We start from the raw sequence: 25,600 nt of genomic DNA, 5'->3' as shown, positions 1-25,600 counted from the left end.
ACCAGAGGAACATGGGTCCTTGTGTTGCTGTGCTGTGGGAGGAAGGAAAGACCCCGTGGGTGCAACACAGAAAGCCAAACAGACATGTGTATTGTCTACTCCCACTTCACAGGAGGATGCAAAGGAAACAGAGCTGGACTCGAGATGAAGCATACTTAGTCTGGGGCTAATGCATGCAAGTTGAGAAATGGGTAGTTTTGGTTAGATACATGGAAGAAATATTCACCCTGAAGGCGATGAAGTCCTAGAGCAGATTGCCAAAGAGATGCTATTGGAGCTCCATCCTCAGAAGAGTTCAGACTTTGCCTGGACTTGATCCTTAGCAACCTGATCTGATGAGACCCGCTCTGAAAACAGGGTTGGACTACGTGCGTGCTGGAGGTGCAGCCTGTGATCCTCTGGAGGGTTTCTCAGATGACCTCTCATTAGGACTGCTCAGGAAACATGGGGCAACATGCACAGTCATCGCATCTCAGCCTTGGAGGGATGCTGTTGACTGTTTCTGTTAATTCCCGGGGTGACCGTTGATCACATACCGATATCATTCATGACATCAAAAGCGGGCGGAGGGAACAGCACTCATGCACACTGCTGCTGATGTCAAAAGATGCATTAATTCATGGGTGCACTCACAGACACTCCTGGATGCATCCTGAAGTATATTTGGGCAGACACAAAGATAGGTGTGCACACAGTGAAGAAAGCAAATACTGCCCTCCTGAACTCCAGGGTTCTGATTTTACATTTTACTCTATCTGAAGGAACATCCTGGCTTGCTGAGGCCCTGCTGTGTTTTACCTCCAGAAGATATCGAGTGGTGGAAGGCAAGGAATCCTGAGCAGCAACTCTATCTCCTTCCCACAGGAGTGAGGGGAAAGTCTAGAGAGAGGTTTCTTTTGTTGCTGCTGGGTTTGTCTGAGAGCTGAGAGCTGCTGCTCTTCATCCTGGACTCATATATCTACCTCTTGCTCCAGACTGGGAATACACTCGTGATGGCGGTGCCCAACACGCCCTTGCATCCTTCCGTGTCGTTTGTCTTTGGAAACATCCCATTCACTGACATGTGCTATGTCTTGGTCAGGATGCCTCTTTTTCTTTTAGATGCTTTCTCATCAGATAGGACAATTTACTTTTCCAGCTGTGTGGTCTGGTGATTAAAGAGCCAAATGGATGTCCCTTGTGGCCCATCATTGTAAATGCATGTGACCCACTGAACTCACATCCTTTTTCCTGCTGACTCCTCGCTCCTTGCCCTATGGAACAGATTGTCCTGCTCCCCTCTGGGCTTGTGCCATCCAACACCCCAATGGAGCCCCGTTCTTCTTGCAAATGCTAGGTTATCCCACCAGAACAGGACACAGTCAGAAAACCTGGGCTGCTGCGTAGCATGATTCCTCCCTTCTTTCTGGAAATGTGGAAGAGAAATCAAAGTGTTTCTCCTCCCACAGGAAATAGGAACATCTCTATGGAGCAGATGACCCCAGGGTAGAAAGAACAAGCTCAGTGGGGAAGACTGCCCTGACATCAGCAATGGCCCAGCAGTGCGTGTGCAGAAGAGAAGGCAGATGTAGCTGGGGAGGTGAGGACCCCACTGGGAGAGTAGATGAGAGCAGCCCCTGCACATGATGTGCCTCCCAGAATTCCCAGGACCCCTGACTGTGGCAATCCTCAGTGGTTGCTGCAGCTGGAGGAGGGAGAAACCCCAGGGAGCATTTGGGGCACAGTCAGACCAGAATATATCTTGTCACTGAAGCTGCCCTTGTTCCCCCAGCAGAGTCATTTCCGGCAGCTCTGTTCTCTTGAGTCTGGGAGGTGCTTTTCTGACTCTCTCTCCCACAGCAAACAGGAGGGTCGGTCTCAGCATGCACCGTGGGTATCTTGTCCTCATTGCCTTCCTGGGGCAACTGCCGGGTAAGTGCTGGCTATTAATCAAGACATAAATCTTCTTTTCCTTGGAAGCCATCGTCAGCATTACCACATTTATGTGGGGAACAGCTTTTGAATCACAGGGAAAATATTGGTAAATGTTGTCTCCCATTTCTGGTGCTTGGAACAGTTCTCTCATGATGCTGTTACTCTTCAAACTTTGCAAATGGAGGTGCAAAAGAGACGTCTCCTGTTTATCTTCTTTTCAGTTCATGTCTTTTCTGCATCTCTCTTCTGGTCCACCTACTGTCACCAGAGAAGGTTTCATCAGTCTCTGCCGTCCCTCATTTCTCCCTTTCCTATAGAAACAGACAGATTGTGTCCAAGTGGATACAGGGACATGAAAGCTCTCCTCCCATGGACATTACCAGGGTGTCCAGTCTGTCTTCTGCCTGATGTGTGAGGCAGGAGGAGCAGGCACACAGCACAGCTTTCCTCAGGGTCCGCTCTGGCCAGAGAGCTCTGAGCTCTGCCCCCACACCACCTTGCTGTGCCCCAGCCCTGGGGACCTTTCAGCCCAGTAAAGGACAAGGGGCCTTATCTCCCACAGGTCTGAATTCACTCCTGTTTGGCTGTCTGGAGATTTCCCCACAGAACTGCTGAACTTCTCTTTCTTCCAGAAACCACGGGGCAGGTGTCCGTCATGCAGCAAGAAGGACAAGTCACTGTGGAGCAGGGAAACACCTTCCAGACCCATTGCACGTACCAGAGCTCCACACCTGATGCCTGGTTCTGGTACCAGCAGAAGAAGGGACAAGCCCCTCAACGGATTTCCTATCAAGCAGGAGCAGGCACCAAGCAGAGCGACCGTCTCACCACGGAGCTGAACACTGAGAGGAAATCCAGTGTTCTGCGGCTGAAGGAAGTCGAGCTTTCTGACAGCGCCTTGTACTTCTGTGCTGTGAGTGACACGCTGGTGCAGGAAGGTGCCCTGGCTGTGCAACAACTCTGGATGTGGAGGGGACTTGTTCTCCAGAAGGATTCTGTCATTTCCAAGACAATTGTGAATCTACAAATTGTGAATATGCTCCTCCATCTCAGACTTCACTGTTAGCCAGGAGATAATTCTGGCTCAGAAGCACCTATTGATTATTGCTCTAATCCAGGCAATAGATGTGTTATGCGTAGAAAGTCTCGGTCCCAGCGTGAGAGCTGGGCCGGGGCTAATACCTGATAGGCCAGACTCCAGAGAGGCCTGGATGAAGGCTCCATCCAGTGATGGCCCTGCACCACCTAAGAGGCTGGCTAGGCCAGGCTGACAAGATTTGGCCAGCCCAGGCACAGGCACACAGGCAGCAGAGCTGGGGCAATGCCATGCTAGGCCTGAGCATGAGCAGAGTCTTTGGACTAGGGGCCAAGAGTCTTTGTGAAAGTAAAGCACCCCCACACCACAGGGCCCCGAGGTGTGCTACTGTGGGAAGGCCCTCACCTGGGTGTGGAGAGCAGTGGGGATACATGGAGCACAAGGGCCACATCATCCTCATGGCTCTGGGAATGACAGAGGAGCTTGGTGCCTGGGAGAAGATCCCCCAGCGTGTGCCCTGTGGTTGGGCTGGTGCATGCCCTGTGCCATTCACGGCCCATACACAGATCTTGCTGAGTGCACAATCAGGTCCCATTCTCACTGCTATGTCTCAGCAGAGACTCTGGGATCCCTGCCCCCACAGAATGTCTTTTCTGGAGCATGGTGCAATTGTGCCACCTATGAGGTCTCTGAGTTCCAGGGCCTGATGAAAGCTGATCCATGCTTGGGGAAAAGAAAGCAAGACTGAGCAGCCATGAGTGTTTGGGCATTGGTCCCTGTCCTGGGCCTGAGTTCATGAAAAAGGAATTGAGTTCACAGGGCCTGGGGACTCCAGTGTGTGGCCTGATGGGACTGGTACCAGTACGAACCTGTGGATCCCCTCAGCCCTATGCACCTTGGTAACAGCGGGGTCATGCCAGACGCTGTGCTGAAGTGTCATGGGGATGCACGGGGAAGCTGTTCCTGCTCTCCATGCCCAGACATGATGCCCATGATTAGGTGGTGGAGGAAATGTGAAAGTTGATGAGAGACAGAGGGCCATTGCCAAGACAATTACCCATTCCCAGTTTCTGCAGTCCTTTGAGATCATATTGGTCTCAGCCTCCACCCCCAGCACAGCTCCACCCAAAGCAAGACAAACACTCTTCCCCAAGAGCTGGGGCCTACAATGTCAACAGCGCTTGTCTAGGCGGAGATGCCACAAGTCAAGGACTGGTAGCTATTGGCTGTGGAGGAACTAGGGATGTCTTCCTCACCTTCAAGAGACAGTGCCTGAAAGAGGAATTGCTGCAGTATGCCCCACCCTCCAGTGCCTAGAGGAATGAGGCAGTGCCCCCAGCCTATTCCCACTAAGGAATGGTTTTCTCCCTTGGCCATCAGTATCCAGATGAAAAGACCACACAGGGACACACTCAGGGTTGCTGCAAATGTTTATCAAGGCTCAGGAGGGAAAGGAGGTGACTCCAAGAGGAGGCCCCGAGATCGTAGCACAGCAGGAGCAGACAAAAATCTGTTCAGCTTTTCCAATGGCAGACTTGCAACAGGGCATCAATCTACCTGGCCCACATGGGGAGAGGGTCTACCAGGTCTCTCCAGGCTGGTTTCTGGGGGCCTCACACAAAGGAGAGGGCAAGAAAGCAAAGAAAGAAAAAGAGCGTGTAGAAAACTGGATAGGAAGACATTGGTCATGTTGTCATAGACTCAAGACTGGCCCCTACCTATCTGTCTTTACAGGACAAGTCAGAGATGGTCAGGTCCTCTTAAAACAACAACATGAGTTCTCTTCTTCCATCCATTTTGGCCAGCAGCATGTTGTGAGTTCCTGGGGTCCTGGTCTGGGGCACTGTCTGGCATCTTTAGCAGGGGCGGCACCTGCTGCCACAGTAGCGGCTAGTGATGCAGGAGAGATCACAGCACCCAGAGTTGATGGGGACGCCGTCACAGCTGAGGATGCTGCCAACGGCAGCAGAGGTGGAGGATCCCACAGCCGTGTTCTGCGGGAAGGAGCTGAGGATGGGGCCGGGCAGGGTCACCACCACGGGAGAGGGCTGGATGACAATGGTGGAGTTCTGGCACTGCCTGACGCAGGGCTCGTTGCAGCTGCTGGCCAGCGGGGTAGGGCCGCAGGGCTGGCATGGCTGGCACTGGTCGTAGCAGGACATGTCTGGGGGCAGGAGGTTCACCTGGGAGAGAGGGCAGATAGGAAGTTTAACATGGAAATGCATGAGGAGCAGCCAGTCACCCCACCCTAACAGATCCAAGGCACAGGCAGTACTGTGAGCTGGAGGCTGTGCAGGGATGTGCGAGTCATTCTTGGCTGCATCCTGACAGGGCCCAAAAAGAGCCACCACAGCCAGGATACACCCTAGGCTCCAGCACAGGAGCCATCATACCGAAGGCCCAATCTTCCTCCATGACAAACCTTCTACCCCTTGACTCTCCCACAATCAGCAGTCCCAAGATTTGGCAGGGCACACAGCTGATAGCAGCTGAAAGGTCCAAGGAACTGAGTCCTCCTGTGGGAGAATGAGGGGGACAAGAAGGGGCTTCACACTCACCTGGTTCCCAACAAGAAGAAGGCCAGAGAAGTGGATGAGAGAGCACGGAGCTGGGCTGGCTTTTATAGTGGGCCTTAGCTGCCCCATGTCCAGAGGCATCCCTTGAAGCAGGGACTATTTTCTGACAAGCTGCTCTTGAATGCAAAACATCCCACCTAATGATACGGGATGTGTGTTGCCTTCCTGTGATGCTGCTTTTCATTTCCTGCTTTATGTCCTTTCCCCAAAGAAGGCAACTCCTGAGTGGCAGGTAGGGAGGCCCAAGTATTTCCAGGCAACACATGTCAGTGTTCCTCACCTTCAAGAGTTCACATATGTCAGAAGAGTCCAGTAAAGGCAAATGTTGTCAGTCTGGGTGACTTCCTAGGGACTCTCTGGGGCCCTTTTGATTACAGGTGACCCAGCTCCTGCCTGTGACCCTACCCCTGCTGACACTGCCCTCAGGGAAAACCTGCTGGCCTGTTTTGCCTCCTCCTGCTCTGACCCAGGGGTGTCTGTAAAGGGGGAGAGGTTGTGCAGGGCCCTTTCTGGATCACAAAAGAAAGGCCCAACAGGTCAGTGGCTGTTTTAGTTAGAAGGAATAACAAGATGAATGTACACAGAAAGGAAACCTTTCATGTGCAGGTGATCCTGCCTTCTACCAGCATCGGACAGAGCCGGCTGGGTTTTCCCAAGACACACACTGCAGATCCTGTCCATAGGGAATTCCTTCTTCACTCCCATAACTTGATGCCTTTCGTTTTTGCTTTAAAAAATGAATAAAATCATACACTACCTCCTTACATGACGCAAGCTTATTTCTGTCATGACACCCACCAGTGATCAGTCGGGGCACTCCAGCACTTTCCTTACCACTGCTACTCAGGCTAACAAATGGGCTTCTCAGGCCTTAAGTTCAAGGCCCAAGAAAGCTGACATTGTTTTGTCAAGAGACCTGGCTCCCGTGCCTTCTGGAAGGCTCACAGTCCGCCTCCCCTCTCTATCTCTTCAAAACATGTGCTTTGCTCAAATTCTGTCTTTGCTGTACATGTTGTCACATTCATGCACATGTTCCTCCCTTGTGGGCACTTGCCTGTATTGGGGCTATGTGGGACAGACTCAGCATTCCCCACAGCAGCCCCTAGAGTGCTGTGCTCTGCACTTGGAGCTAGAACAGCATTGCCATCACACCAACATTGGGGCTATAGTGGAGCAGTGCTGGCACAGCATCAAGACTCTCTCCAAGCCCCACAAAGCCAGGAGGTGGGGGGTGGGCACGAGGTTGGGAGGGGACATCACCAGGGCAGCTGACCTAAACCAACCAAAGGGATATTCCGTACTGGATGATGTCACACTCAGCAGGAAAGATGTGAAAGGGGAAGGAAAAACAGGGGTGGGCATACTGAGTCAGTGCTTCCAAAGACTTCAACGAACATCACTTGCTGATGGGAAGTGGAGTATAATTTTCTCTCAATTTGTTTCCAAACACCCTTCACTCTTTAGTTTCATAATTATTCTTCCTTTTTCATTTAATTATATTATCCCTGTCTATACTTGTAAGCCCTTTAGCTTAAATCACATTCTCTCCCCACATCTTGCTTTCAGCAGATTGTGTGAGAGAGCTGTGTGGTGGATGTTTAGTTGGCAAGAAGAGAGCAAGAAGGAACCTGAGAACAGCTGAACAATCACAGAACAAAAACAGCCCAGAAGTGCCCACTGCACACATGCTGAAATGCGGCCTTCTGTATCTGAAGCCCTCTTTCTCCTGACCCTAAGAAGTTCATTGCCAATGTCAGTCCCCAACAAGGATGGGCCCACAACAGTTTGGATCCTTTCTTTAATTCTGTACCACAGGATTCAGAGTGAAAGAGCATGGTGGCAGACACCCCTCCCTGCCTCTCCAGGCCAGGACACAGCTGCACTCCCCATGGCTAGAGTGTTCAAAAGGATGGTGTTAGCTTTATGGACAAGGAGAAAGGCTGAGAAATCCTGCCATCTTTGTGCAGGCCCAGCCCTGTGTGGATCTGCTGCCGGTGCAGTGTCAGTGGTGTGTGGGGTGGGACAGAGGTCCCCCATGGGGAAACCAATGCCACACATACATCTGTGACTCATGGGCCTGGTGCTGAGTCATGCAGGGCCTGAAAACTTGGGCAGAAGTGGTACTGAACCAGAGGAATATGGGTCCTGGTGTTGCTGTGCTGTGGGAGGAGGGAAAGACCCCGTGGGTGCAACACAGAAAGCCAAACAGACATGTGTATTGTCTACTCTCACTTCACATGGGGATTCAAAGGAAACAGAGCTGAACTCTGGAGATGAAGCATAGCAAGTCTGGGGCTAATGCGTGCAATTTCAGAAATTGGTAGGCTTGGTTATATGGATGAAACATACATGGAAGAAATATTTACCCTGAAGGCGATCAAGTCCTAGAGCAGATTGCCAAAGAGATGTTATTGGAGCTCCACCCTCTGAAAAGTTCAGACTTTGCCTGGACTTGATCCTAAGCAACCTGATCTGATGAGACCCGCTCTGAAAACAGGGTTGGACTACGTGCGTGCTGGAGGTGCAGCTTGTGATCCTCTGGAGGAGGATCATGCACAGTCACCACATATCAGCCTTGGAGGGATGCTGTTGACGGATCACTGTTTCTGTTAATTCCCGGGGTGACCCATGATCACGTACCGATATCATTCATGATATCAAAAGCGGGCGGAGGGAACAGCACTCATGCACACTGCTGCTGATGTCAAAAGATGCATGATTTCATGGGTGCACTCACAGACACTCCTGGATGCATACTGAAGTATATTTGGGAATGCACAGAGATAGTTGTGCACACAGTGAAGAAAACAAATACTGCTCTCCTGAACTCCAGAGTTCGGATTTTACTTTCAACTGTCTGTCAAGGAACATCCTGGCTTGCTGAGGCCCTGCTGTGTTTTACCTCCAGAAAATATCGAGTGGTGAAAGGCAAGGAATCCTGAGCAGCAACTCTATCTCCTTCCCACAGGAGTGAGGGGAAGGTCTAGAGAGAGGTTTCTTTTGTTGCTGCTGGGTTTGTCTGAGAGCTGAGAGCTGCTGCTCTTTATTCTGGACTCAGATATCTACCTCTTGATCCAGGTTGGGAATACACTCATGTGTGGTGCCCAAATAGCCCATGCATCCTTCTGTGTAATTTGTCTTTGGAAACCTCTCACTCATTGACATGTGCCATGTCTTGGTCAGAACGCCTCTTTATGGACAATTAACTTTTCCAGCTGTGTGGTCTGGCTCCTCTTCCTCCACTAGCGGGCCTAAACTGGGATGTCCTCTTCACACTCATGGCCTATGACCAAGCTGCGTGCATCTGCCACCCACTGCAGAACTCCAGTCTGGTGGGAGGCCTGTGGGCTGAGCTCCTGCTCCCCTCCTTGGCACAAGCGGCGCTCACCCTTCGTTTGCCCTGCTCTGGCCCTACACAATCGCAGCTCCTTCTGGGACTCGCTGTCAGTCATGCAGCTGCCTTCTGCAGAGAGCTTCTGGACTGCTGTGCTTCTTGAATACAACAGCACCACCAATTTTCCTGTCCTCCTTGAGCTCCTGCAGGGTGCTCCTCCCTCTGAATGTAGACATGTGAGGAGACACAAGACACTGTCTGCTCACTCTCACTTCCCTGCACTTGTATCATGCCGGGGGCTACGTTCCCTCCTCTATACCCAACCCATTGCAAACTTCTCCCGCAACAAAGTGGTGTCCATCTTCTCCAGGGCTATGCTGCCCCTGCTCCATGCACCAATCTGCAGCCTAGGGACCGAGAAAATGAAGGAAGCCATGCAAAACCGAGGGAGGTTTTTTCTTTGTTTCCTCTGCTGTGTTTGCTGTCTCTGCTTTCAGGGCCATGCTGTTTTCTCTACTCTCTTCTGACATGGAGGTCTTGGGGAAGCTGCCATCACTGCTTCCACAGCAGCCCTTATTTTCTTTCATAGCTTTCAGCTCCTCCCTTCTTGTTTCCTACCCTAGAAGCAGCCCTTCAGCACTTGGGAGGGGGGCCGAGAGAAAGAACAGCAGGAAGCTGGAAACAACACACAGGGATACAAACCTGACTGAGGGAGGCAGTGAGGAGACCAAATGTGGGCAGTCACATCACTTGCGTGGGGTACATGGGGCTGAGGCTCCTTCTCTGCTCTCCTCTATGCCTCCTCATCTCCTACCATGTTCACTGCCCTCCTCTCCCCTTCCCACTCCCAAAGGAGATGCCGTAGCAGAAGGGCAGATGCTGTCTCTGCTCCCTCGCCCTTTCGCTCCCGCTCCATCTCCCACTCTCTCTCCCTCTGCCTCTCCTATCCCGGGCTGGGCTACAGGACGGGCAGAGCCCCGCGGGCAGCAGCCGAAGCCCTGCCCGCCCACAGGCGCCCAGCACTCGCAGCCCGGGCCAGCCCCCGAGCGGCCCCGGGGCGGAGCTGGCGGCGCCGGGCGGCGGCGGCGGGGAGGAGGCGCCGCGGGCGGAGCAGAGCCGGGGCTGGCGGGGGCAGCGCGGCGCGGGCGGCGGAGCGGCGGGATGCGGCAGGGCCGGGCCGCAGGGCTGGCGGCGCTGGCCGCGGTGCTCCTGGGTGCGCGGGGCTGCCGGCGCCGGGGACGGGACGGGACGGGACGGGACGGGGCTGCCCTCGCTTCTGGCCCGCCGGCTTCTTACGGACCTCGCTCCCCTCTGGCCTCCCTCTGCAGCCATCCCGCCTGCCTCCAGCGAGCTCAGCCGGCCGTTGCCTCCCACCTTGCCTTGCTCCCTGCCTTCCTCCTCTCCTTTCGGCACACCCCCACTCATTGCTGCCTGCTTCCCTTCTCCTCCTGGCTCGGACTCTCCTCCCAAACAGCCCTGCTCCGACTTGGTCCCCTAATAACCATTCCCAGTGAAATGCCTTTGTGTGCTTTCTTCTGAGAAAAAGCTCGCATCGGCTATCAACCGTTTTCTTCTCCCCTCTCCCCCTGCGTGACATTTTCGGTGCAGGAAAGACGTTTTCTGAGTTTTCTCCTGCTTTCTTTCTCGGCAGTGGCTGTGTGCAGAGCCCAGGTGCAGCAGGAGCCGTGGGCACAGACCACCGAGGGCACGGGCATCAACATCACCTGCTCACACCCCAACATGCAGACTGGTGACTCCATCTACTGGTACCGCCATCTCCCGGGCCAAGGACCCGCATTCCTCATGAGCGCTTTCAGTGGTTCCAGAGAACTGAGGGACCTGCCGGGGTGGCTCGTGGTGGCAGCAGACCGCCGGTCCAGCACCCTGTGGCTCACCGAGCCCCGGCTTCGGGACGCGGCGGTGTATTACTGCGCCCTGAGAGCCACGGGGAGAGGAGCCGGGGCTGCGGCCGCGCAGGAACCGTGGCGGGCGGGGCCGGGCGTGTGTGGCGGGGGCGAGGCAGGGGCACAGCCCCCAGGGGGCGCTGCCGCTCCGCCCGCCAGGACCACCTCGTCCCGCAGCCGCGGGGGTTCCCCCGCCAGCCCGGCCCCTCCAAGGCACTTCGGTTCTGCTGAAAGGGTCTGGAGCCTGGGTGCAGCTGAACGGAGATGGCAGCAGCCTGGCAGAGGTGTGTGCAGGGAAGCGGCACTGAAACACAGCCCCTTTCTCCTGAGCCCTCCTTTTCCTCACTCTGCAACAATGTTCCTCAGTTTCTCCCAAATTCATGCCCAAACAAGGACCGAATCAGGACAGTTTGCATCCTTGGTTTAATTCAGGGTAACAATGTTTGGAGTGCCTCTGAGTGGCTGTCCATCGATGACCTTGGGATGTATAGGAGAAGCAGACTGCTGTGAGGCTCCTGAGAGTGCCTGTCAGTCAGGGATTTCCGCCCCTGGACACTGCCAGGTTCTGGGAGTCAGTGCTGGAGCCAGGCCTATCTCCTCACAGTTGTCTATAAAGGCTGGCCAGCATTGTCTCAGAAATGCATCGCAGAGGATACAGAATCCCATCCAACCCATGTCTGGCTGGTTCTCCTGAAGGCAAGGGGGCAGCTTCACATGTCGTATTTCAGAGCAAATGTGTTTTCTCAGCGTAGTGGGTGTCTCACCCAAGATAATCTGCCTTGTTCAAACTCAGAGGCAGATCCCAACCACACTTTTATCTGTTTGCCAATGACATGCACCCAGAACTACACACAAGGTTTATATATTGCTATCAGTGTCCTGGGGCATTCAAGGTAGGCAATAAACAGCAGAGCAATTAAGAAGCCAATGTCTCCAGGAACTACCAGTCATGTTTTGGGTTGCAACATGGGCCAAGCCCTTCCAGGGCAATGGGCCATCCCAACAAAGCAGAAATGTCTGTCAGAGCTCTGCCTGGGTCTCTTTCCTGTGGTCTACCCCACACCTTAGCCCTGGCAGTGCCATACATTCACCTGGGCTAAATTGGTTGCATTCTCTTGCAGCTGTGGCTGACTCCATTCCTCTGGCACCAGGAAAGACAAAGGGTTTACCCCAGTGCACCTTTGGCTCATCTCTCTTGCCTGCATGGCTGATTCCTTCTGGACATGACAAGGCTGTACCAAGCAGGGCCATAAGTGGATCCATAAGAACACAGCTCTGTAATCAAGCAGGGAAGGACAAGGTGCCCTTCTGATGCGACCTGTCATAGATGTAACCAGGCTCTAATGAGATACTGATGAGAAACATCAAGAGGCTGCAAAGCTCTGACAGGAAAAATGTCTGCCAGCACTCAAGCAGGGCCTGGAAACAATGGGCATCCTTGAAGTGCAACTGGGCACCAGAGAGCTGCACGCGTCCTGAACATAGCCTCTACATAACCAAAAGAAGAAACAGAGAAACAGCTTGCCTGAGCAGGAGCAAAGCAAATGGTCAGGAAAAGTGGAAATGAGCATGAGGAAGTCCCTGTGAGTGCACGTCCTGCACCTGAGGAAAGCTGTTGCATGCTTGGGGGCAAGTGGGCACCCTAGAGCAGCATGGGGGCATGCAAACTGCCTGCTGTCTCTGCACTGACCCACCCCATATGGGTTCAGGGTCCTCAGGGACTAGAGATTTACGTGTATGGTCCATGACGGGGAACACCAATGCTGACTTGTGGAAGGGGATCAGCCCTGCATGTGTGCCATCACCTGGGCCCTGCCAAGTGCTCTGCTGGGGGCGGTTGGGCCTCATGGGACACGTGTTCCTGCCGCACATGCCCATGTGTGCTGGCCATAGCCCTGAGGTAGGGCAAACAAGGGAAGATGAGGGTGGAGTAGAAGGAGTCAGGCATCCCTGCACTTATTCCACCCATTCCCCACATCTGCCATCCATCTTCTGTCCCCACCTGCTTCCCCAGCACAGCACTGTCCTGAGCAAGAAGAAGCCCGTTCCTAAGAGCCTACAGGGTGCCAAGCCTCCACAGCCTCCCACAGACTCGTAGCTTCTTCCGTGAGGACAGCAGAGGTTGTGCTCTCTGTTTGCAGGACAGGGGGGAGCTGTGGGCAGAGATGCTGCAAGGCAAGGGTAGATTGCCCCTTGCTCTGTGAAAGTGAGGAATGTCTTCTTCAGCCCCAAGGGGCATTGTCCAAGAGAGGACCCTCTGCAGCATGTCGCAACCTCCCATTGTTCTGGGAGTGGGGAAAAGGCTCCTTAAACACCCATCTTATACCCACCAAGGGCAAGACAATTCTCGCTGGGCGGCTCAGGAGGGCATACACAGAGGGAAGAAACATCTACAGCCAAGGCTGGGTTGCCGGAAACTTTAATGAGTGTACAGAGGAAAAGGAGGTCACTCTGAGCAGAGGCCCTTCAGTGCAGGGATCTCCAGGGCCTACTGAGAGACATGGGCCGAGTTTTCAGAAATCTCAGGCTAGCCCCTGGTCAGGCTCCTGCCAATGTTTGCCAGAGGAGGTGAGGAAGGTCCGTCATTCTGAAAGCAATTGCATGAAGACTTTAAACACCCATCTTATACCCACCAAGGGCAAAACCATTCTCGCTGAGCAGCTCAGGAGGGCATATGCAGAGGGAAGAAACATGTGCAACCAAGGCCGGGATGCAGAAATCTTTAATGAATGTAGAGAGGAAAAGGAGGTCACTCTGAGCAGAGGCCCTTCAGTGCAGGGATCACCAGGGCCAACCAAGAGGCAGCATCCTTCGCCCATGGAGGAGTTCATGCAGGGCATTTGTCTGCTGTTACCACAGTGGCAGGGCTGGATCTGAGGATCCCCACAGCACAGGGGAGGAGAAGAACACTATGAAAATTGAGACAGGGGGGTAGGTGTTAGAATGAAAGGAGAGACATGGACTGTGTTTTCAGAGATCTCAGACTAGCCCCTGGTCGGGCTCCTGCCAATGTTTGCCAGAGGAGGTGAGGAAGGTCAGTCATTCTGAAAGCAATGGCCTGAAGACTCCTCCTTCTGTTGTCCAGCACCATGGTCGTGCTGGAACCCCAGGGCCATGGGCAGTGGCTTTAGCAGGGCAGGCATCTTCTGCCACAGTAGCGGCTGGAAATGCCCGAGAGATCACAGCACCCGGAGGTGATGGGGACTCCGTCACAGCTGAGGATGCTGCCAACGGCAGCAGAGGTGGAGGATCCCACAACGGTGTTCTGCGGGAAGGAGCTGAGGATGGGGCCGGGCAGGGTCACCACTACGGGAGAGGGCTCAATGACGACGGTGGAGTTCTGGCACTGCCTGACGCAGGGCTCGTTGCAGCTGCTGGCCAGCGGGGTCGGGCCACAGGGCCGGCATGGCAGGCACTGGTTGTAACAGGACATGTCTTGGGCTGGAGATGCACCTGGGAGAGAGGGCAGAGAGGAAGCAGAGCATATGGTGAGGAGCAGCCCCATTATCCCACCACAAAGGAGCTAAGGCAACTGGTGAGGGTGGATGTGGAGGCTATGCCAGGAGGTTCATGGTCTTCATTGCCTTGTACTGACAGGGGCCTTCTAAGCGCAGGCTGATCTAATGAGACAATCACGTTGCATATAACCCAAAAGGCTGCCTCTGCACCGTGTCCCAGCCTCTCTCTACACAGAACGTCTCTCTCCACCCCTCTCCCATGGGAAGGAACTCCAAGGCCCAGCATAGCTCTGAACCACCACCAGATGAGATGTCTATTAATGCAAGATCCCTTCTACTTGAGAAGAGGAGAAGAGAGGGCTTCAGACTCACCTGGTTACCAAGGAGGATGAGGCAACAGAATTGGATGAGAGAGCAGAGAGCTGGGCTGCCTTTTATACTGGTACTTCATTGCCGCAGGCCCAGAGGCACCTTTGGCAGAGGTAACAATTTTCTGACAAGCTCATCTTGAATGCAAACCATCCCAACAAATGATATGGGCTGTGTGCTGGTTTCCTGCACTGCTGCCTTTTCATTTGCAGATCTAGGCCATGGCCATTCTGCAGTGATGATTTCTTTAGAGTGCTGGGATGAAACGTCCAAGGACTTCTAGGGCAGGAATGTATCAGTGAGGGCAGAAGACTCACTGGAAGTGCTGGATGGGTCCCCTCTGATCATCTTCATGGCTCTGCTCTGAACCCACTTGAACAGGTCTATATCTTTCTCGTGCTGGGAGCCCCAAAGCTGAACACAGCACCCCAGGTCAGGTTTCACTGAAGTGGAGCACAGGCCGTGAATCACCTCCCGCCACATTCTGGACGTGCTTCTGTCAAGGCAGACAAACATGGAAACAAAGCTTCTTTCCTTGGCCAAATTCAATTCTGGCTTTTTTTTAGCTCTCCTAACTTGATTCCTATCTTGCCTCATCAGACTATGTATCTATATTCTTTCCAGTTTACCTGTCCTTGCTCCCACCCTCTATGGCCTTCTCTGTCATGTTTGAGTTCAGCCAGTTGCTCCATGTTCATCCATGCAGGTATCCTGGCATTTTGCCTGACTCCTTCTTTGGTGGGATGCATCACTCCTGAACTTGGAGGAGATGATCCTTGAATATTAACCAGCCTTCTTGGGCCCATGTCCCCTCAGGGCTTTGTATCATGGTACTCTACCAAGAAGATGCCTGAGCAGACCAAAGTCTGCTCTCCAGAAGTCCAGGGCAGCAAGTTTCTTGTGCTTCCTCCTCACTGTGCTCATGAACCTAAATTCCACCATTTCACAGTAACTGCAGCCAAGGCTGCCCTTGAGCTTCACAGTCCCACCAACCCCAGGTACTATGACAACGAGGTTCATAATATAGCACCTGTCCTTGTAGGCTCACCTTGTGCACTCACCTGAGTGCCCGGTTGCTTTTGTTCACACATCTGCTCTTGTCTTGTGACAACCACTGTGCAGCTAGCTTTGTGTGAAGGCACGTGGGTGCAGAGATTTGTCCAGGACTCCATGCAGGTATAGATGAGCACGTGACTGTGTCCTTGTTTCCCCTTTATCATGAGGGAATGTGCACAGTTGTAGCACTCTCCTGTGCTCTGTGCATGAGTCCTGCAGGGGAGCGGGTTCCCATTGTCAGTAGGAGCCTGAGAGCAGCTGAACGCAGATGGCACCAGCCTCTCAGAGGTGTGTGCAGGGAAGAGGCACTGGAAAATACAGCTCCTTTCTCCTGAGCCCTCCTTTTTGTCCCGCTGCAACAATCACCCTCTGTTCCTGCCATCTTCAGGCCCAAACAAGGACCATATCAGGACAGTTTGGATCCTTGGTTTAATTCAGGATAGCAACGTTTGGAGTGCCTCTGAGTGGCTGTCCATAGTTGACCTTGGGATGTACAGGAGAAGCAGACTGCTGTAAGGCTCCTGATAGTGTCTGTCAGTCAGAGATTTCCACCCGTAGACACTGCCAGGTCCTCCTGGGAGTCAGTGCTGAAGCCAGGCCTATCTCCTCTCACTTGTCTATAAAGGCCTGCCAGCATTGTCTCAGAAATACATCGGAAAGCAGGCAGATTCTCATGCACCCCATGTTAGACTGGTTCTCCTGAAGGCAAAGGGACAACTGTCACTCCTCCACATGTGGGATTTCACAGCAAAGGGATCACACAGTGGCAAGAGTAAATTGATCCACGCCTTGCACCAGAGGAATGCTCAGTGTTTGGAGTGCTTCAGCATGGCTGCCCATTAAGCACAGTTTTCATAGTTCCTGGGAGCCCTTCCCGCAGGCCTGAGCCTGCAGCTTTGGCGTGGAGGGCACCTTCTGCCTGAGTAGCAGCTGGCAGTGCCAGACACCTAGTCCTGCTGAATGCTTTCATTAGGGCCACAAGCAGACCGAAGGAGGGCACCCTCGTTTGTGCATGGTCCCCAGCCAGGGCACACAGGTGGTGACTGTGTAGGTCACAAATGTGTTGTGGAGAATACAGGCTGGCTGGAGAAAGGGGCTGACCAGAACCTCATTTTGGTGCAAAGGAGCAAAGAAAAGGATTTTCCTCTTGGGTAGGAAGCACCCCCAGAGTAATTCAGGGTGGGGGCTGGCTGCCAAGGAAGCAGACCCTCAGGAAAGGCTTTTGGGTGCAGGAGGCACCCAGCCACACACGAGCCAGCAGCGCGCCCTTGCAGCAAAGGCAGCCAACGGCCTGTGCAGCTGGAGGCATCAGGGGGTGTCCCGCAGTGCGTGGGGCCGGGCAGGTGGGGCGTGGGCGAGGCGGGTGCACAGCCACAGTCGGGCCGCGTGGGGTCGCTGCCGGTGCTTGGAAGTCCCCTTGCAGGGCCTGGAGTTAAACAGCATGGGCCCGAGGGAGCCTCAGAACAGCCACACTGGGTTTCCTCCATTCTCTTTAGTGGTCTCTTTTTAAGAGCTTGTTGTACAGGTTTCTTCCTAAGCCCAAATCCAGGACCTCTGGTGCTGAGATGATGTCCTGGCAATACAACAAATATCTGTGCTGGTCACTCACTCTAATGACACATATTGGAACCTTGGATCTTGCCAAAGGACTGAGTTGTAGAGGAGTTTGCTGCACTAGCCCGCGCTGCTGAAGGTCTGCCCTTGGTGCAGGATTCACTCCTGTGTGTGTGTGCAGAGCTGCTGACTGCTGAGCAGAGCGCTGTGGTGGGGCGTCCTTCCCTGCCAACTTGAGAGAACGTGGCTTTTCCAAGGGGGTTGTGGGGAAGGGGTGGGGGAAGCAATCCCATCTTCATTGACAGCAGAGGTGGGTGCAGACCTCTGTGTCTGGGGCTGGGTTCTGGATGGGAGGGGGAGGCCACTGGGGATTCTTGCCCCTTGCTGGTGTTACATATGGAGTGGTAATTCGAGTCGAGAAAATGGTAGATATTAATAAAGAAGGGGGAGATGTGGGAGTGTGGCCATGGGGGTTGGCAAGCCCCGTGATTAATGATAACATTAGACTCCTAACGATGAGTCCATCAGGAATGTAAAAGAATTTAGAGGGAACAAAGAAGGGTGATTCAGGAGACTCCATGCAGTCTGGGTTTTCTTGTTCTCCAGCCCTTAAGGCATGGAAATTTCTGGGTGTTTGCTGTTGTTGTTATATTCAAAGTTGTTTGACCAATTAAAAATTGTTTTGAAAAGAACTGCTGTGGAGAGAAGGGTGTAAGAGGGGAGCCTGCCCTCAAGATTGAAAAAAAAAAGAAAAAAGAAAAAAAAGAAGGCAACACGATGAAGTTATGTCATTAGTAAAGGAGCAGAAAGAAGGAATGAAAAGGAACAGGCTAGCAGAACGGAGACCAGGACTGGAACAGGCACACTGATCTCCTCATGAAGATAGGTTTGGCCAAACTCAGCAAACTGCTCAAAGAAGCTCGTACAGAAAGTTGCTGGAAATAGGCGCACCAGAGCTGGAAAGAAGATAAAGCTGAAAGAAGCGGACCTGTGCACACAACTGCCCCTTGCTGGTAAGCAGTTGCGCATTATGGGGAATCATACGTCCTTTGGAACAAAGACAGTCCTGGTAACCTTACATCTTATTCTCCTTATTAACAATCAGACGGTTTATGATCCTGAAATATGGGACCAAATTGAGGTCAAGGTGTGTGACTCTGCTACTAAAAACGACAAGGTTGCAGTGGGATTGCTCGGCACCTGGCAAGCAGTCTCTGAGGCTTTAAAGAGCCACGTGGGGCCACAATCTATGCCACTGGCCCCGCTGCTGCTACAGCCGTCGAAGGCTTTCGCTGTTACGCCCCCTGCTGACCTGGACGTGCCTTTTGACCAAGGCCTATTGGCCTTGAATGGAGTCAAATCCAGCTGGAGGCTAGTCACTAGTGGCGTCCCCCAGGGCTCAGTACTAGAGCCAGTTCTCTTTAATATCTTTATTGATGATGTGGAAGAGAGGATCGAGTGCACCCTCAGTAAGTTTTCAGATGACACCAAGTTAGGTGCATGTGTCAATCTGCTCGAGGAAGGAAGGCTCTGCAGAATGATTTGGATGAGCTGAGGCCAACCGTATGAAGTTCAACAAGGCCAAGTGCCGGGTCCTGCACCTGGGGCACAACAACTCCAAGCAGAGCTACAGGCTGGGAGATGAGTGCTTGGAAAGCTGCCTGGCAGAGAAGGACCTGGGAGTATTGGTTGATAGTCGGCTGAATATGAGCCAGCAGTGTGCTCAGGGGGCCAAGAAGGCCAACAGCATCCTGGCTTGTATCAGAAGCAGTGTGGCCAGCAGGTCATGGGAAGTGATCGTCCCCCTGTACTCGGCTCTGGTGAGGCTGCACCTCGAGTACTGTGTTCAGTTTTGGGCCCCTCACTACAAGAAGGGCATGGAGGAGCCTGAGCAAGTGCAGAGAAGGGCAACGAAGCTGGTGAGGGGTCTGGAGAACAAGTCTTATGAGGAGCCGCGGGGGTTCCCCCGCCAGCCCGGCCCCTCCAAGGCACTTTGGTTCTGCTGAAAGGGTCTGGAGTCTGGGTGCAGCTGAACGGAGATGGCACCAGCCTGCCAGAGACACAGCCACAGCCGGAGCCACGTGGGCATCCTGGCGTTGCTTGGAAGTCCCCTTGCAGGTTGGATGGCAGAGGGAGGCCAATGGGGACACTTGCCCCTTGCTGGGGCTGCCCACCTGCCAGAAGGGGCCAGAAGAGGGAAGCAGACAGGGGCGATGTCGTTGCCCTTTTGCCTTACCGCTGACCAGGTGAAATGTCCTAGCCTTCACAGGCCTGCAGTTTTGAGCTAACTGCACAAGTGTGACGCTCCCTGTGCTGGAACACTTCTGGCTGGCCATGGGGATCCTAGGCAAAAGCAAAGATTGGCTGGATTCCTTTCTGACTGCTTTAACCACTAGTCTTGAGACTAGGGGGAGAGCTTTGCTCCACCCTCTGTGCTGAGGTTTAGAGGCTGCTTTGAGCTGGCAGAGGGGGAAGTGAACTCGCAAGCTTGAGCTCCCTCTTTCCAGGCACTATGTGGGCACCCTGTGAAGGCGAGAGCGTGACATGATCCTGCTTTTCCTGGCAGCCTTGTTGGCACTGTCAGACTTTGGTGAGATGTGACATTCAGGAGGGCAAGCTAGGGGCCAGATGGCATCCCAACATTTCTGGAGGGGGGAAATTGGAGTCCTGCCTCCCTGGAAGAACTGGAAGTGTTTTCTGCAGGGAGAGCAGGGGCTGCAGACCAGTACGGGAGACAGTCTGGCAGATGTCAGGAGCAACGAGTGTACAGGGATGAATAAGCATCTGCACTTTTCCTTCTGCACATCCTCAGAGAGGAAGGGTCCCATGTTGGGCCAGGGTCTCCCTGTACAGGGGAGTGATTTTTACTCTTAGGATACTACACAGTGAGTTCATATTAGAATACGTCTAATCTTTGTATTTAGCTGTCTATTCAAATTGCATTGCTAGGTGATATATTCAAAAGTCAAATGGAGCCAAACTCTCAAAGAAAAAGGGAATAGCATAGGCTTTTTTTTTTTTTTTTTTTTTTCCTGAAGCTGGGAACCCTGATTTATGAAGCTGTACTGGGACTGCCTGGGACAGAATTAACATTCTCCACAGTAGTCTCTAGAGTGCTGTGCTCTTCACTTGGAGCTAGAACTCCAGTGTTGGCACAACATCAAGATTCTTTCTCCAACACCTCCAAAGCCAGGAAGTGGAGGGTGGGAAAGAGGCAGGAGGGGACATCGCCAGGGCAACTGACCCATACCATCCAAAGGGATATTCCATACCATGTGATGTCACACTCAGCAATAAAAGGCGGCAAAGGGGAAGGAAAGCGGGGAGCTCTCATTATGAAGACATCTGTCCTCCCAAACAATCGCTATGAGTATTGAGGCCCTGCTTGCCAGGAGACGGCCAAACCTCACTTTTTGAGGGGAAGTAGAGGATAATTTTCTTTTCTCTCTGTGCTTCCATGCAGCCTTTGCTTATTTTCTTCTCTTACTTTTGCTTTATACCAAATTTCTTTCTTTTCCGCTTCTTCTTCTGATGAGGGAGAGTGAGGGAGTGGTTGTGGTGGAGCTCACAAAAGGAACATAAGACAGACCACTTGCTGCAGATCCCGTTCCTGCTGAGATTCACTGGCATTGTTATCTTTGGAGATTTTCTGGGATTTTTTGTGATTCTTCTTAGAAATGGAAAACTATTCATCAAACAACACATTGCTTCACTCCTACAGACTTGCCACATGCTCACTGCCATGTGCAGTGAGCACTTCTGGGGACCAGATCTGCGGAAGAGGTGTGGGGAGAAGGTCTGGAGAGCTGATCTGGGAACCTGGTCTAGGAATCAGTCCTGGGCACTAACTCTGAGGAGCAGCCCTGGGCACCCACTCTGATGACCGGGTCAGGAGACCAGCTCTCAGGAGTACAGGTCTGGGGACCAGATTCGGGAACCATGTCTGGGCACCAGGAGTGGGGACCACGTCTGTGAACTAGCTCTGGAGACCAGATCTTGGGGGTAGAACTGGAGACCAGGTGTGAAGAGCAGGTCTGGATACCAGGTTTGTGAGAGCAGAACTGAAGAACAGATCTGGGGAGCAGGTCTGCAGACCACTTCTGGGAAACAACTCTGGGGACCACCTCTGGGAAACCAGTCTGGGGAGCAGTTCTCAAGACCAGATAGGTGGAACAGGTGTGCAGAGCAGGTCATATGAGCAGGTCTGTGGAGCCAGCTCTGGGGAGCAGCTCTAGCGAGCATGTCTAGGGACCAGATCTGTGGAACAGGTGTGAGGAGAAGGTGTAGGGAGCAGGTCCTGGTGGAGCACGTCTTGGGACCAGGTCTGCCAGCTGCAGCAGGCCTCCAGGAGCTGCAGCGCAACCTCACTGGCGAGCTGCTGTGGTCTCCCGGGTGTGGCAGCGGAACCCTGCCAGTGACCTGCGTCGGACTGAGGGTGTGGCAGCGGACCCCCGCTAATGATCAGCAGTGGTTTCCCAAGTGCCACAGCAGACTCGCACCGAAGAGCCATGCCTGGCTCTCCAGGAGCTACAGTGGACCCTTGCCGGCAAGCTGCTGGAATCTCCCAAGTGCGGTGGTGGACCCCCACCAGCCAGCCATGGCTGGCCTCCGGAAACCACAGTGCCCCTCACTGGCAAGCTGTTGCAATCTACTGGGCTATATGGGGCCAAGAGCTGTGATCCAGATCTAAGGATCAGGTCTGGGCAGCAGGTCTGTGGGAGCAGATCTGCAGACCAGGTGTTCATGCCCGGGTCATGGGAACCCGATCTGGGAACTCTGTACTGGGAAGAGCTCTGTGGGATCCAGCTCTAGGGAGCAGGTGTGGGGAGCAGATCTGGGTACAAGGTATGAAGAACAGATATGGGGACAAGATCTTGGGCTCAGGATGTGGACAGCACAGCTCTGTACAGCACAGCAGAGCTCTGTGCCTACTCAGGTGAGCTGCCATGCAGATCCCAAACTTCTCCACGAAAAATCTCCATCTGTTTCAGGAAAACACAAGCAATGAGGAGGATTCACTGCTTTGTGCAGTAAACTTTTTTGGAGAGGGGGAGAACGTTCACGCTGCCTGGGGGGTATAAAAGGAACAGTTGGGGGCTGCAGGACTTGGAGTGACATTCCTTTGTGTGTCTGAGAATTCTACATTTGAGGTGTACTGAGGGAGGTATGGGGGAAGACAACGCAACTAGCCAGGTGCAGCCAAGCCAGACAAGGTGTTAGGGGTGGTGATAGAGGGAGCCCAAGCATCAGGGAAGCAGAAACCGTTGGGGATGTGGCCCTGGGTGGGTGCCCCCTGTGGCCCATCATTGTAAATGCATGTGACCCACTGAACCCACATCCTTTTCCCTGCTGACTCCTCACCCCTTGCCCTATGGAACAGGTTGTCCTTGTCCCCTCTGGGCTTGTGCCACCCAACACCCCAATGGAGCCCCGTTCCTCTTGCAAATGCTAGGTTATCCCACCAGAACAGGACACAGCCAGAAACCCTGGCTGCTGCATAGCATGATTCCTCCCTTCTTTCTGGGGATGTGAAAGAGAAATCAAAGTGTCTTGTCCTCCCACAGGAAACAGGAACATCCCCATGGAGCTGAGGACCCCAGGTGAAGGTGCACAATCTCAGTGGAGAAGACTGCCCTCACATCAGCCATGGCCAAGCAGTGTGTGTGAAGAAGAGAAGGCAGGACCCCACTGGGAGAGGAGACAAGAGCAGCCCCTGCACATGATGCGGCTCCCAGAGTTCCCCTGACTGTGACAATCCTCAGAGGTTGCTCCTGCTGGAGGAGGGAGAAACCCCAGGGAGCATTTGGGGCACAGTCAGAACAGAAAATTTATCTTTGCTGAATCTCCTCCTGTTCCCCCAGCAGAGTCATTTCCGGCAGCTCTGTTCTCTTGGGGCTGGGAGGTGCTTTTCTGACTCTCTCTCCCACAGCAAACAAGAGGATCGGTCTCAGCATGCACTGTGGGTATCTCATCTTCACTGCCTTCCTGGGGCAACTGCTGGGTAAGTGCTGGCTTTTAATCAAGGTATAAATCTGCTTTCCCCAGGAAGCCTTACCACGTTTATGTGGGGAACAGCTTTTGAATCACAGGGAAAATGTTGGTAAATGTTGTCTCCTGTTTCTGGTTCTTGGCCGGTTTCTATCATGATACTGTTATTCTTCAAAATTTGGAAATGGAGATGAAGAACAGACCTCTCCTGCTTCTCTCATCCTTTCAGTCCATGTCTTTTCTGCCTCTCTCTTCTGGTCCACCTACTGTCACCAGAGAAGGTTTCATCAGTCTCTGCAGTCCCTCATTTCGCCCTTTCCTATAGAAAAAAACAGATTGTGTCCAAGTCAATACAGGACATGAAAGCTCTCCTCCCATGGACATTACCGGGGTGTCCAGTCTGTCTTCTGCCTGATGTGTGAGGCAGGAGGAGCAGGCACACAGCACAGCTCTCCTCAGGGTCCGCTCTGGCCAGGGAGCTCTGAGCTCTGCCCCCAAACCACCTTGCTGTGCCCCAGCCCTGGGAACCTTTCAGCCCAGTAAAGGACAGGGGGCCTTATCTCCCACAGGTCTGAATTCACTCCTGTTTGGCTGTCTGGAGATTTCCCCACAGAACTGCTGAACTTCTCTTTCTTCCAGAAACCATGGGGCAGGTGTCCATCACCCAGGAAGAAGGACAAGTCACCGTGGAGCAGGGAAACACCTTCCAGACAAATTGCACATATGAAACCTCCAACTTTAATGGCTTGCTCTGGTACCAGCAAAAGAAGGGACAAGCCCCTCAGCTGATTACACATCAAGCAGTAGCAGGCACCAAGCAGAAGGACCGTTTCACCACGGAGCTGAACAATAAGGGGAAATCCAGTGTTCTGCATCTGAAGGAAGTCGAGCTCTCTGACAGCGCCTTGTACCTCTGTGCTGTGCGTGACACCCTGGTGCACAGAGCTGCCCTGGCTGTGCAACAACTCTGCATGTGGAGGGGATGTGTCTGTGCAAGGCAGAGCTCTGGGATGGGGCACTCAACTCTCCCCTGGCTGTGCTGTTTTCCTTGTTCACTCCAGGATCTACCAGCCCAATCCTCTTTCCCAAACAGCCTGATGTCTTTGGCTGTGCAGAGAGGGCTGACCTTGACTGGTTGACATGGGCCACAGTGCTCTACTTTCCTCCCATTTGGGCTGCCAGACTAGGGCAGAGCCTGCTGGGAAACAGAACTCCCCTGGGGGCTTGCCCTCAGCCCCTCATCCCCAGGGTGAGTAAATTCCTTCAAGCCCATGATAAAGCTGCTTGCTTTGAGCCCTGGCTAGCCCAGGCCAGAGACCCCTAGATGTAGTTCTGACAGAGATTTACAGGGTACTTCCCTCTCTTCAATGAGTCAGTCAATAGCAATGGATTTGCATCCCAGCCACCAGGTTATCTGCAGACCTCCAGCCAGTCCATGTCCAAAGCCTGTGCCTGAGGGACAGGAAAAATAGAGCAGCCCCTAGTGCCAAAGGCCATGCTCTCCATGTTCTTCACAGTAAGCAATCAGAGCAAGAGATAAATGAAGACTTACAACCCACTGAGTTCGTTGATGTCTCCTCAGGGGAGCTGGAGGCATGTATGATCATCCTCAGTCCCTGCACAGGAAGCAGTGTCATAGTGACCAGCTCCTGCAGCAGTGTGGGATTGCGTGTCTGGGACAACCTGGTGCGTGTCTGGGACAAGCCAGGCATCCTGCAGGCTGCAAATGCCAAGGCCAGACAGGAGAATCGAGGCTGTGCTGATGAACCTTCCTCCGTCTCAAAACCATGTTGAATATGGTGTTTTGATGTCCCCAGGCTTCAGGAAGCTCTTCTGTCTGTTTGCAAGAACAAGAAGCAACGCAACCTGGAGAAAGAAAAGCTTGGCCCAGGCAGCTCCCAGCAGGGGACAGCCATGGGCCCTCTTTTCTCTGTGCTCTCAGGGAAGGCAGCACCAGCCTCTGCCTTGTCTCAGAAAGGGTCTGATCTACCCCCGGGATCACTGCCCCAAGGATTCTCTGGAGACATTGAACACCTCTGCAGGAACAGTGCTTTCCCTCTGGTTCTTGCCTGGGAACATGCCTGGGGCTGAACAAACAGCTGTTAAATACCAGTTTGAGAATCCGAATGAGAAAAAAAATGGAAGACGCTTTTTGTTGATGTTTTCTGCTGCTCATATTGCAGCACGAAAGCTCAGGAATAGGAAAGATGAATCAAAAATTTCACTTGTTCTCCAGACGGATTTTGTCGTTTCCAAGACAAAGGTGAATCTCCAAATTGTGAATATGCTCCTTCATCTCAGACTTCAGTGTTAGCCAGGAGATAGTTCTGGCTCAGGAGCACCTATTGATTATTGCTCTAACCCAGGCAATAGATGTGTTATGCGTAGAAAGTCTCAGTCCCAGCGTGAGA

The 25,600-nt window shown here is 53.1% G+C and overlaps 2 protein-coding genes and 1 long non-coding RNA gene across 3 annotated transcripts in view; 1 reads left to right on the top strand and 2 right to left on the bottom strand.

Annotated features, from left to right (window-relative positions):
- Window positions 1–4,399: 4,399 nt before the first annotated feature.
- LOC137844699 (feather keratin Cos1-2-like) lies at window positions 4,400–7,473 on the bottom strand. The gene is made up of 2 exons (XM_068661238.1): window positions 5,503–7,473; window positions 4,400–5,133 (listed from the first exon to the last, which is right to left on the bottom strand). The coding sequence occupies exons 1-2, from the start codon at window positions 5,605–5,607 to the stop codon at window positions 4,807–4,809; spliced, it is 432 nt and encodes a 143-aa protein (XP_068517339.1). The 5' UTR covers window positions 5,608–7,473; the 3' UTR covers window positions 4,400–4,806.
- A 3,713-nt stretch (window positions 7,474–11,186) lies between these two features.
- The window catches only part of LOC137844713 (uncharacterized), a 30,155-nt gene continuing 15,741 nt past the window's right edge, over window positions 11,187–25,600 (top strand). Inside the window, exon 1 of the long non-coding RNA XR_011090007.1 lies at window positions 11,187–11,326. This is a non-coding gene — a long non-coding RNA (uncharacterized lncRNA). The remainder of the gene's footprint in view (window positions 11,327–25,600) is intronic.
- On the bottom strand, window positions 13,182–14,350 carry LOC137844693 (feather keratin Cos2-3-like). The gene has a single exon (XM_068661231.1). The coding sequence runs from the start codon at window positions 14,267–14,269 to the stop codon at window positions 13,892–13,894; it is 378 nt and encodes a 125-aa protein (XP_068517332.1). The 5' UTR covers window positions 14,270–14,350; the 3' UTR covers window positions 13,182–13,891.

Source organism: Anas acuta, chromosome 25 (genome assembly GCF_963932015.1).
Source record: "Anas acuta chromosome 25, bAnaAcu1.1, whole genome shotgun sequence".
NCBI classification, from domain to species: Eukaryota; Metazoa; Chordata; class Aves; order Anseriformes; family Anatidae; genus Anas; species Anas acuta.
The sequence above is the reverse complement of the archived record's forward strand: the minus strand, read 5'-3'. Positions and strand labels throughout refer to the sequence as shown.

What these genes read in the sequence shown, in the direction of transcription:
- LOC137844699 (XM_068661238.1), bottom strand. Translation starts at nt 5,607, where the DNA reads ATGCCTCTGGACATGGGGCAGCTAAGGCCCACTATAAAAGCCAGCCCA. An exon ending in TTGTTGGGAACCAGGTGAGT is followed by an intron (nt 5,134 to 5,502) that starts GTGAAGCCCCTT and finishes CCTCTCTCCCAG; the next exon opens with GTGAACCTCCTGCCCCCAGA.
- LOC137844693 (XM_068661231.1), bottom strand. Translation starts at nt 14,269, where the DNA reads ATGGGGCTGCTCCTCACCATATGCTCTGCTTCCTCTCTGCCCTCTCTC.